Raw genomic sequence first — 12,597 nt, 5'->3', positions numbered from 1 at the left:
TGAGGACTGGAATTTGAACCAGAAACTTTATCCTTTTGCTCTTCTTCGTCCATACTCATGCCCAATACCTCCCAGGAGACTGCTTTATTTATTTCTAGAAGAACAGTATTGGGGCAGTCATTGTCACCTCCCCACGTCTGGACATTTTCTTTGGGCTCCATTGGGAGCCTAGAGCCCAGCGGTTGATGTAATCGACACACTGGGAAGCTGGGCCAGAAGTGGCCAGGGGCTGTGGGCGGAGGACGGAGCCAGAGGGTCCCAGGATGGTACCTAACGGCACAGCCTCCTCCTTTTGTCTGGACTCTCCCCCGTGCAGGATCACTGTCAGCGTGGTCCTCACCGTCCTCATCCTCATCACCATTGCCGGCAACGTGGTGGTCTGCCTGGCTGTGGGCCTGACCCGCCGGCTCCGCAGTCTGACCAACTGCTTCATTGTGTCTTTGGCTATCACCGATCTGCTCCTCGGCCTCCTGGTGCTGCCCTTCTCGGCCTTCTACCAGCTCTCCTGCCAGTGGAGCTTCGGCAAGGTCTTCTGCAATATCTACACCAGCTTGGACGTGATGCTCTGCACGGCCTCCATCCTCAACCTCTTCATGATCAGCCTCGACCGGTACTGCGCAGTCACGGACCCCCTGCGCTACCCCGTGCTGGTCACCCCCGTCCGGGTTGCTGTCTCTCTTGTCTTAATTTGGGTCATCTCCATCACCCTGTCCTTTCTGTCCATCCATCTGGGGTGGAACAGTGAGAATAAGAACAGCAGTTTCAATCACACCATCCCCAAGTGCAAAGTGCAGGTCAACTTGGTGTACGGCTTGGTGGATGGGCTGGTCACCTTCTACCTGCCGCTGCTGGTCATGTGCGTCACCTACTACCGCATCTTCAAGATTGCCCGGGATCAGGCCAAGCGGATCCATCACATGGGCTCCTGGAAGGTGGCCACCGTCGGGGAGCACAAAGCCACAGTGACACTGGCTGCCGTGATGGGAGCCTTCATCATCTGCTGGTTCCCCTACTTTACCGTGTTTGTTTACCGGGGGCTAATAGGGGATGATGCCATCAACGAGGCCATTGAAGCCGTTGTTCTGTGGCTGGGCTATGCCAACTCGGCGCTGAACCCTATCCTGTATGCCACGCTGAACAGAGACTTCCGCACGGCATACCAGCAGCTGTTCCGCTGCAGGCCTGCAGGCCACGGGGTCCCGGAGACCAGCCGGAGGTTTGGCAGCTCTCAGCTGGCCAGGAGTCAAAGCCAAGAAGTCGTGAGGCAGGAAGAGAAGCCCCTGAGGCTCCAGGTGTGGAGTGGGACAGAGGTCACAGCCCCGCGGGGAGCCACAGACAGGTAACTGCCCTGAGGGTGTGTGTGTGCGGGACAAGTGCCCGGGGCGGGGGTCCCCAGCGATGGTGACCGTGAAGGTGGTGGTTGGTCCTCAGATGCTGGTCGAACATTCTGTGCTGGGAAGTCTTTGTGAGCACCCTGCAAACCTCATGTTGTTCCATCCTCCCAATGGCCTCCCCATCCCGAGGTAGAAGCTTTGACTGCTGTTTTTTAAGGGACCACATTAAATCTCAGAGCATGTGGCCAGGGCCACACAGTAGGGACCTGGATAGAGAACCCTGACTCCAGAACTTGTGGGCCCTTTATTCCTAGAGACGTTGTCTTTACAGTCGGGAGTCCTGAGTTCGAGGCCCAGCTCTGCCACTTGGTTAGTTGGCTGAGGTGTTCACCCAAGCTCTCAGGGACAGCCCTGAAATGGCGAGGCACTAATGTCACCGCCTGGGGAGTGACCACAAACCCAGCCTGGTCCACATTCGCTGAGCACCTATGAGGCACCCACTCTTCCGCCAGAGCTGCTCAGGTCAGAGGAGAAAGGGGGCTGGCCAGACTGGGAAAGCAGAGCCTTGCAGGTGAGGCTAGGGCCTTGGACCTTGTACCGTTGGTCTTAGGGGAAGATGGAAGGATTAGAAGTGAGGGTCGGGGGTAAGCCAGGCAGCTCTGTGCTTTGGAAAAAGGGCTCTGATTCCCCTGTGGGACCAGAAGGAGGAGACAGAGCCATCGGTGAAGGGGAATGTTCCCTGACCCGTGAGAGAGAGAAGGGACTAGAGCAAAATCTAGGAGACTGTTAAGAAAAATAGGCTTGGCGATCATTGGATGTTTGGCGTACAGGAGATGCAAGAGAGAGGAAGCCCTAGGATTCTACCCCCAAGAGGTATCCAGGCTGAAAAGAGAAACAGGTTGAGAATGAGATGTAGATGCATGCATTGGTGGCAAAGCCAACACCGGGCATTAAGGGAAAGCCCACCAGAGACCTGAGTGGCTCCGAGGAAGGTCACCCACAGCCTGGAGAGGACACTGCCCGGTCTGCGGGCACTCTAGCTGCAGCGATGGCTGAGCGAAAGGGTGCCGGTGGAATGCCTGGCATGCAGAAGTGCTCAGCAAATGTTGCTTTCCTTACTCTTCCCACAGACCATGACTCTGCCTCCCCAAATGCAGGTAGTGTGACCCCATCCACCCACCCATCCATCCATCCATCCGTCTGTCCCGTCCATCAGTCCATCCATTCATTTGCAAACATTTCTCAACTTCCCACCACATGCTGGGAACTGTGCTGAGCCCCGGGGATGCAGAAATGACATTTTGGGTGATTTGTTCTGATGCACAGGCGTGGAAAGTCAGCTGCATAACCCCACTCTCAGCTCTCAGTTCTCCCACCCTCCGTGGTGTGAGCCAGTCCCCGCCTATCCATGGGGCTTCTGTTTCCTCATCTCATAGAGTGTGGGGTCTGTCCTCATCAGCCTGCCCTGCTCGCCTCCCAGGGTTGCCTGTTGCCCAGGCTCTACAGCCCCGGTGGGACACTTGTCTCCTCTCAGCAACTGAGCATCAGCTGTGAGAAAAGCTTGGACCGATGCCGCAGCCCCACACCCTCTGGGTTCTGGTCCCTGTGGAGCATTGTGGGAGCAAAACTGTCCAGCCAGACCCCTGGGCCTCATGTCCCCTCTGGTCCTTGCAGCAGCCAGGTGTGGAGTGTCCTGCCATAGACTTGGGTCCCGGGCCCTCCACCCCTCCACTGCCAGCCTTCTGGAACAAGCCTCATTGCTCCTGCCTCCAGCCTCCTAACCTTGAGACTCTCCCTCTCAAATCCATCCTCCAAACCACCCAGCAATGTCTCTCCAAAATGGAGATCTGGAGCCTTCCACATCCGGCCCTGATGGGTAAGGCCCCCTCTGACCATGTCGTTCCCCATTCCCTCCCTCATTCAGGAAGCAGCCTCGAGCACGAAGCTAAGTTAGGTCACAAAGCAAACAAAGAGCAAAGCACAAGGAGTAGACCCCGTTGACACGATTCAGCCTAGTCATGTGTGGCGCTTCCCCACTGCTCTCACCTGTGTGACCCCCTGGTGGAGAGGCTGCCTTCACCCCTAATCTGTAGGGAACTATATTCAATAAGCACTTACCAATACCAGCCAGCGCTCCTCGGACACCCACTAGGGGCCCGCTGTACACGTTTGCCATTGTTTCCATGTACAGTCCCTCTGGAGGCCTCCCATCCCCACCCTTGTGCTGGGTGCTAAGGGTGCAAAGGGAAGCAAAGCAAGCTCCCCCCACCCACCCCACGCATCAGTCTCGCCACCTAGCTGCGGCTCGGTGCAGCACATCCCAAGGATTGAAGCCCGGTGTGCTGGGCGCCCAGAGGAGGCTGTGTGGGACCCAGGGAGCCCAGCCCTGGGAGCAGACCTCCCAGCTGAGCCTTAAAGGGAGACGGGAAAGACCTTTGTCATCCAGGGTGGCTCTGGACCCTTTGGACTTGGGACCTCATTTCCCTTTCCCCACAACCCTATGCTTGTTTAATCTCCACTTCACAGATGGGGAAACTGAGGCTCAGAAAAGATAAGTAAATTGCCCAAGTGACGCAAGCTAGGGAGTCGGTTGAAGCCCTGTTCTGAGCAACAATAGACAGAGCAGTCCCTCCCCACAACTGGCTGTCCCCTGGGTGCCGGGCACTCTGTGGAAAGGAATGAACACCTCTTCTTCCGGTCTTCACGGCCACCCTGGGAGGGGGCTGTGAGGCTGAGGACAGCCGAGAGGCTATGCCCACCTGGGTCACACACAGCAGCCACAGAACCAGGACACACATGCTCTGGGTGGCCATGGCCGTGGCCGTGCTCTGCCCTCCAGGCCCCGGAGACAGTGAGCAGAGGGGTTGGGCAGACCAGGGTGGTGAATCAGTTGGACGGGTGGGGGCCTGGGAGGGCTAAAGGAGGCCACGAAAGCCAGAGATTGATTTTCACACTGAGACTGCCAGGGCATCAAGTGGCCCTCTGTAAGGTTGTCTCCCACCTTCCCTGATGACCGATAGCAGTGTTCTTTCTGCTTTCTGGCTGGGGACAAAACTCAGCCTTGACCTGACCGCAGGCCCTTATCATTGCTGGGGTTCGGGGAGGACGGGGGCAGGGGATGGTGGAGGTGTGCTCTGAGTACAGAAGTCTGAAGGGCCTAACTGGGCCTGCCCTTGGGGCAGGGTGGGGCCCAGTCAGGGGCATGGTGGCGCCAGCCAAGGGGAGACTCCAGGAGAGAGTGTGGCCCTTGGCACGTTTCCGGTTGTGCACACGCCCCGGCCCCACTCAGTGACCTCCACTGCTCCTGCTGGATATCGGTCTGCGCTCATTTCCTAGGGCTGCTGTAATCCTTGGTGGCCGAAAACAAAGCAGACAGATTCTCTCACAGTCTGGGAGGTCAGTAGTCTGAGATCAAGGTGCTGGCAGCGCAGGTCGCTGCTGGGGTCCCAGGGGAGACTCCATTTCCGTGCCTTTCCCAGCTCCCCGGGGTCGCCTGCTCCCCTTGGCTCGTTCGTGAGTGCTCTCTCACATCTTGCCCGTCTAATTTCCTTTGTCACAACTCCTTCTCCCATCTGTAGTCAAATCTCCGTCCACTCTCTTAGAAGGGCTCTTGTCACTGTATTTAGAGACCACCAGGATAATCCAGGATTGCCTCCCCATCCCACTTTCCTGAACATAACCAGATCTACCGACTCCTTTTTTTGCTGAAGAAGAAAATGTGCTCAGGTTCCAGCAATGAGGATGGGGACATCTGTGGGGACTGTGTTCAGCAACCCCAAGTCCCAGCGCCTTTTGTCATTAGAAACCCTACCCTCCTCCTGATCTGTTTCTTGCCAACATCCCCCATCCCACACCCACCCTCCACCCACTTCTGTCGCAGCCAAAACAGACCACCCAGAGCCCAGGATCCCCAAGCACTCAGTAGGGATTTGCTGTATGGCCAGCCCTGCTGGGGGCGTAGCGGTGAGCAGATCAGAGGCTCTCCTCCCTGAGGGATGATAGTCCAGGGCAGTGGTTCCCAAAGTGTGGGCCCCAAGTCAGCCGCAGGCTTCCAGAAGCAAAGTTTGGCCAGCCTCGGACCACATAGCCTCAAACGTGGCAAAGCAAGGATTCCAGCCCAAGCCTGTCTGACCCTAAAGCTTGGGGTCTTTCCACAGTAAAACACAGTCTGGACTCCCCTGTCTGGACTTAAATGGAGTCCAGACTCAATGGTAGTCCCATTGATACCAGGTGAGGGAACTAAGATCACTGGGAAGCAGGTGATCTATCCGAGGCCCAGCATAAGCTCAGGAGGGGCCGGAGATAGACCCAGTACTTGGACCCATGCCCAGGGCTCTTGGGTCCTTTTTCCACCCGCTGGCTTGCTCCGGGTAATCTCCCAGGACAGAGAGATAATATTCATAAGTGCCTGAAGTATCAGCAGCCTCTCGTGGGCGTGGCACTTCCTCATTCCTGCAGAGCGTGTGGAGGCTGGAGCCAGAGTTCTGGAAAGACCCTGGGAGAAGAGGCAAGGTGCCCCCACCCCTCCAGCCAGCATTCCCCTCAGAGGTCCCAGGGCAAGGGTCCACCCGACCCCTCCTATCTGCTCTCCTGCCTTCTGCAGCTCGAGAGCGGGTTTCCACATGGAAGTGGGACCATGCGCTGTCCCTCCTGATGCCCTCGGAGTAAAACACCAAGTTCTAATCCTGACCTCCCAGGAGGTCAGGAGGCCCCCTTGCCTGAGCCCAGACTGTCTAATTCCCCTTGATGCATTCTCTGTGTTTCAGGTCTGCACCCTCCCCCAGGGGGTACGCTCCCCAAGGGCAGGCCCGTGCCTGTGCTGTTAACAGGATAGGCATACTAACACTGCTGAATGAATGCATAAGTGAATATCTAGTTTTAGTTCCCCAAAACTAGATTTACTTTATTAAGAAGTAAATAATACTGCCTCTACTTCAGAGATCAGGAAACCAAAACCCAGTGAGGGAAGTTCCAGCAACTAGCAGGAGCTCAGAAATCCCTGGTTCCCTTTTCTAATTCAGACGTCATAGTGGGCCTCCCTCCAGATAGTGGTGTCAGGGCAGGGCTCACGACAGAATCCAACCGCAGGCTCTGAATCCGTCTAGGAGAGGGAAGAGGCCCCTTCCCCGAACAGGAGTGCAGCCCCTTCCCCTGGCTGTGTCAACCACCAGCCCAGACCGGGGAGGTGACTTGGGCAAGGACACAGAAATTGAGCTTCTGAGTGGGGTGGGGGTCCACAGTTCTGACAACCTGATGCTGGCCTTTAGAGCTCCACAGTTGGTCTGGCCAGAGGTTGGGGGCACAGGGGAGTGTGGGGCTGATGTCATTGGCTGCTCCAAGCCCAGGCTTTGCAGATGAGCCCCGGAGCCCAGCACACACATTTCCTAAGAAGGAGTGCTGCTCAGGCAGGAAGTTCCCCATAGCTTACCCTGCTAAGAGCCCAGATTTGCTCTCCTGTGTCATCCGGGTTCTAAAGTAGTCTAACCTTTTGCCACACCGGTTCCAGCCTCTCTTAATAGCCTTCATGGTGCTCTTTGCAAAGGTGGCTGGAGCAGCTCACATCCAACAAAGGGTCTTGGCAGCCCCACTCTACTCTGGAATCTCACTGGCTGCTTTGTCACCTCTACCCTTTATGCCTTGTACCCTCACAGTACAAGGCTCTTGGGGTGCTCTCCTGTTTTTGGGGTGGAACTAGGGAGCCCCAGTATGAGTCCTGCCCCACCACTGCTTAGGGGTTGGTGTGGGTTTATTTCTGGGCTCTGTATTCTGGATCCATTGATCTATGTATCTATTTTTATGCCAATGCCATACTATCGTGATTACTATAGCTTAGTAGTGTAGTTTGAAATCAGGGAGTGTCATACCTCCAGCCTTGTTTTCTTCTTCAAGATGACTTTGGTCAGAGAAAGTCTTTTGTGGTTCCATACAAATTTGAGGATTCTTTTTTCTAGTTCTGTGAAAAAAGCCATTGAAATTCTATTACAGATTGCATTGCATCTGTACCTTGCCTAGGGTAGTATGGACATTTTAACAATATTAATTCTATCTATCCATGAGCATGGACTCTCTTTCCATTTATTTGTGTTTTCTTTACTTTCTTTTGTCAATGTTTTATAGTTTTCAGGGTGCAGATCATTCATCGTCTTGCTTAAATTTATTCCTAGGTATTTTATTCTTTTTGAGACAGTTGTTAGATTGTTTTGTTTACTTTTTTTAGAAGATTTTATTTATTTATTTAAGAGAGAGAAGAGAGAGAGTGCATGCAAGTGCGGGGAGGGGAAGAGGGAGAGGCAGAGAATCCCAAGCAGACACCATACTGAGCACGGAGCCCAGCTCGAGGCTCCATCTCACCACCCACGAGATCATGACCTGAGCTGAAACCAAGAGTCGGACACTTAACTGACTGAGCCACCCAGGCGCCCCTAAAGAGACTGTTGTCTTAATTTTTCTTTCTGCTACTTTATTATTACTGAATAGAGATGTGACAGATTTTTGTATATTTATTTTCTATCCTGTGACTTTACTGAATTCATTTATATCAGGTTTTTGGTGGAGTCTTAAAAGTTTTCTATATAGCGTATCATGTCCTCTGCAAGAAGTGACAGTTTTACTCTTCCCTTCCAATTTGTATGCCTTTAATTTCTTCTATTCTTGCCAACTCCTCAGCTAGGACTTCCAATATGATGTTGAATAAAAATAGCAAGAGTAGGCATCCTTGTCTTGTTCCCTATCTTAAAGGAACAGCTTTCAGCTTTTTATTGTTGGGTAGGATGTAAGCTGTGGGTTTGTCATATATGGCCTTTAATATGTTGAGGTACTTTCTTCATATTCCCACTTTGTTGAGAGGTTTTTTGGGTTTTTTAAAATAGTAAATGGATATTGAATTTTGTCACATGCTTTTTCTGCATCTATTGAGATGATCATATGATTTTTCTACCTTTTCCTGTTAAAGTGATGTATCCTCATGATGATGATGAATCATGCTTCTTCCCTGGAATGAATAAATCCCACTTGATCATAGTGTACGGTTCTTTTAATGTATTATTGAATTGGATTTGCTAATATTTTGTTGACTATTTTTGCATCTATGTTTATCGAAGATATTGGCCTGTAATTGTGTGTGTGTGTGTGTGTGTGTGTGTGTGCGCACTTTCAGTGTCCTGGTCTGGTTTTGGATCAGGGTAATGTTGGGCTTAACATGGGTCTGGAAGCATTCCTATCTTTTCACTTTTTTGGAAGCATTTGAGAGGGATAAGTATTAAATCTTTGAATGTTTGGTAGAATTCACCAGTGAAGCTGTGTGGTTTTGGACTTTTGTTTGTTGGGAGGTTTTTGGGGGGAAGGGGGTAGTTTTTTGATTATTGATTCAATCTCTTTAATAATTGGTAATGTAATTGGTCTATTCAGATTTTCTGTTTCTTTGGGGGTTTTATTTTATTTTGTTTACTTATTTGACAGAAAGAGGGAGCACACATTGGGGGAGCAGCAGGCAGAGGGAGAGGGGGAAGCAGGCTCCTCGCTGAGGAGGGGAGCCCGATGAGGGGCTCAATCCTGAGACCCCAGGATCATGACCTAAGCTAAAGGCAGATGCTTAACTAACTGAGACACCCAGGCGCCCCCATGATTCAGTTTTGGAAGATTGTATGTTCCTAGGAATTTATCCATTTCTTCCAGTTTGTCCAATTTGTTGGTATATAATTGTTCTTGGCAATCTCTTATAATCCTTTGTATTTCTACGCTATCAGTTGTAACTTCTCTTCTTCCATTTTTGATTTCACTTACTTGAGCCTTTTCCCTTTTTCTCTTAATTAGTCTAGCAAAGGCTTGTCCATTCTGTTTATCTTTTCAAAGAACCAGCTCTTATTTTCATCTATCTTTTCTACTTTTTTAAAAAGTCTATTTCATTTATTTCTGTTCTGATCTTTATATTTCCTTCCTCCTACTAACTTTGGGCTTCTTTTGTTCTTTTTCTAGTTTCTTAAGTGTAAGTTTAGATCATTTATTTGGGATTTTTCTTGTTTCTTGGGGTAGGCCTATATCCCTATTAATTTCCCTCATAGAACTGTTTTTGCTGCATCCCCTAGATTTTGGATTATTGTGTTTCCATTTTCATTTGTCTCAAGGTATTTTTTTTTAATTTCCCCTTTGATTTCATTGACCCACTGGCTGTTTTGTTTAATCTTCACATATTTGTGATTTTTCCAGTTTTTTTCTTTGTAATTAATTTCTAATTTCACACCACTGTGGTCAGAAAAGATGCTTGATGTGATTTTGATCTTTCTCTTTTACCCCCCCCACTTCAAATTTTTGTTTAAATTCTAGTTAGTTAACGTATGGTGTAATATTGTCAGGAGTAGAATTTAGTGATTTGTCACTTAAATGCAGCACCCAGTGCTCATCACCACAAGCACCCTCCTTAATACCCATCACTCATTTAGTCCATACCCCTGCACACCTCCCATCCAATCTTCAGTTTATTCTCTATCATTAAAAGTGATTTCAATCTCCTTACATTTATTGAGACTTATTTTGTGGCTTAACATGTAATCTAATCTGGAGAATGTTCCCTACGTACTTGAAGAGTATGTGTGTTCTGCTGTTTGAGGATAGAATATTCCATATATATCTTTTAAATCCATCCAGTCTAATGTGTCATTTAAGGCCAATGTTTCCTTAATGGTTTTGTGTCTGGACGTTCTATCCATTGAAGAAAGTGGGGTATTAATGTCCCCTGCTATTACTGCATTACTGTCAATTTCTCTCTGGGGGTCTGTTAGTATTTGCTTTATATATTTAGGTGCTCCTGTGTTGGCACACAAATATTTACAAATATTATCATCTTTTTGGGTTGACCCTTTTATCATGATGTAATACTCTTCTTTGTCTTCTCTTATCATCTTTGCTTTAAAGTCTGTTTTGTCTGGGGCACCTGGCTGGCTCAGTAGGTTAAGTGTCCAACTCTTGTTGTTGGCTCGGGTCATGATCCCAGAGTCTTGAGATCAAGCCCCATATCAGGCTCCATGCTGGCTCTGTGACCTGCTTAAGATTTTCTCTCTCTCCATTTGCCCCTTCATACTACCCACTCATGCATATGTGCTCTCTCTCTCCAAAATAAAAATAAAATAAAATAAAATCTATTTTGTTTGATACAGCTAAACCAGATTTCTTTCCATTCCCATGGAATATCTTTGTTCATTCCTTCACTTTCCATCTGTGCGTGTCCTTATATCTGAAGTGAGTCTCTTGTAGACAGTGTATATAGTTGTCTTATTTTTATCCTTTCAGCCACTCTGTGTTTTTTGATTGGAAAATTTAGTCCACTTACTCTTAATTACTGTTAAGTATGTACTTACTGCCATTTTGTCAGATGTTTTCTGGAACATAGCTCCTCTATGTTTTGTTTTGTTTGTTTTTTTTTCTCCTTGCTCTCTTCCTTCGTGGTTTGATGGCTTTATTTAGGGTTAATTTTAGATTCCTTTCTCATTATGTTTTGTGTATCTATTATAAGGTTTTTGCTTTGTGGTTACCACGAGGTTCATGTAGAGCAGTGTGTGTGTGTGTGTGTGTGTATAGATATATATATCTTATTTAAGTTAATAACGACTTAAATTTGAATGCAGTGTAAAAACTATATTCCCTCCATGTTTTATGATTTTCATGTTATATTTACATTCTTTTATTTTGGTATCCCTTAGCTAATCATTAAGAGTTTTAGTTAATTTTATTGCTTTTATCTTTTAACCTTTATACTAGCTTTATAAGTGGTTAATCTAATACGTTTACTGGTGAAATTTTTATTCTCATATGTTTTCTTGTTATTAGTTAGTGCCTTTTCTTTTCAGCTTGAAGAAATCCCTTTAACATTTCATGTAAGGCCACTTTAGTGGTGATGAATTCCTTTAGATTTTGCTTGTCTGGAAAACTCTTTATCTCTCTTGCAATTCCAAATGAGAACCTTGCTGAGTAGAGTATTCTTTGTCAGAAGTATTTTTCCTTTCAACACTTTGAATATATGATGCCACTCTCTTCTGGCGTGCAAAGTTTCTGCTGAAAAGTCAGCTTATGGTCTTAGAGGGGTCCCCCTGTATGCAAGAAGTTGTTTTTTTTTTTTCCTCTTACTGCCTTTAAAATTCTCTGTTTGACTTTTGACATTTTAATTATAATGTGTCTTTTTTTTTTAAGATTTTATTTATTTATTTGATAGAGATCACAAGTAGGCAGAGAGGCAGGCAGAGAGAGGAGGGAAGCAGGCTCCCTGCTGAGCAGAGAACCCGATGCGGGGCTCGATCCCAGGACCCCGAGATCATGACCTGAGCCGAAGGCAGAGGCTCAACCGGCAGAGGCTTAACCTACTGAGCCACCCAGGTGCCCCAATTATAATGTGTCTTAATGTGATTCTCTTTGGTTTCATATTATTTAGAACTCTCTGGACAGGGGCGTCTGGGTGGCTCAGTCAGTTAAGCATCTGCCTTTTCGGCTCAGGTCATGATCCCAGGGTTCTGGGATTGAGACCCACATTGGGCTCACCGCTCATCAGGGAGGCTGCTTCTCACTCTCTCTCTGCCTGCCACTCCACCTGCTTGTACTCTTTCTCTCTCTCTCTCTGATAAATATAAAATAATTTATTTTAAAATAAAATTTTTATTAAAAAAAAAAAGAAGAAGAAGAACTCTCTGGGCTTCCTGGACTGGATGTTTGCTTCTGTCCCCAGGATAGAGAAGTTTTCAGCCATTATTTCTTCAAATAAGTATTTTTGCCCCTTTCTTTCTTTTCCTTCTGGGACCCCTATAAAGCAAATGTTATTCTGTTTGATGTTCTTCCCTAAGTCCCTTAAGCTATCTTCACTTTTTAAAATTCTTTTTTCTTTTTGCTGCTCTGGGTGAGTTCTACTGCCCTGTCTTCCAGGTCATTGGTCCATTCGACTGCTTCATCTGATCTGCTGTTGGGCCCCTCTCATGTATTTTTCAGTTCCATTATTGTATTCTTCAGCTCTGTGACTTCTGTTTGGTACCTTCTTACATTTTCTGTTTCTTTGTTGAAGTTCTCACAGTGTTCATCCGTGCTTCTCCTAAAATGAGTGAGAATCTCCATGAACTCTTGAATAGATTACTATTTCTGTTTCATTAAGATCTTTTTCTGAGATTTTGTCTTGTTCTTTTATTTGGAACATATTCCTCTGTTTCCTCATTTTGCTTGCCTCTCGGTGTTGGTTTCTATGTATTAGTCAAAAGAACTACCTCCTTAGTCCTGAAAGAGTGGCCTT

The 12,597-nt window shown here is 48.1% G+C and overlaps 1 protein-coding gene across 1 annotated transcript in view; it reads left to right on the top strand.

Annotated features, from left to right (window-relative positions):
* Window positions 1-263: 263 nt before the first annotated feature.
* Window positions 264-12,597, top strand: part of HRH2 (histamine receptor H2) — a gene marked incomplete at its 5' end in the record, with an annotated part of 29,836 nt that continues 17,502 nt past the window's right edge. The window contains one exon of the mRNA XM_080804566.1: window positions 264-1,339. Coding sequence (XP_080660692.1) covers window positions 264-1,339 — 1,076 coding nt within the window. The remainder of the gene's footprint in view (window positions 1,340-12,597) is intronic.

This window comes from Martes martes (assembly GCF_963455335.1).
Source record: "Martes martes genome assembly, chromosome: 5".
Lineage (NCBI taxonomy): Eukaryota > Metazoa > Chordata > Mammalia > Carnivora > Mustelidae > Martes > Martes martes.
This window is presented reverse-complemented; position numbering and strand designations above follow the sequence as displayed.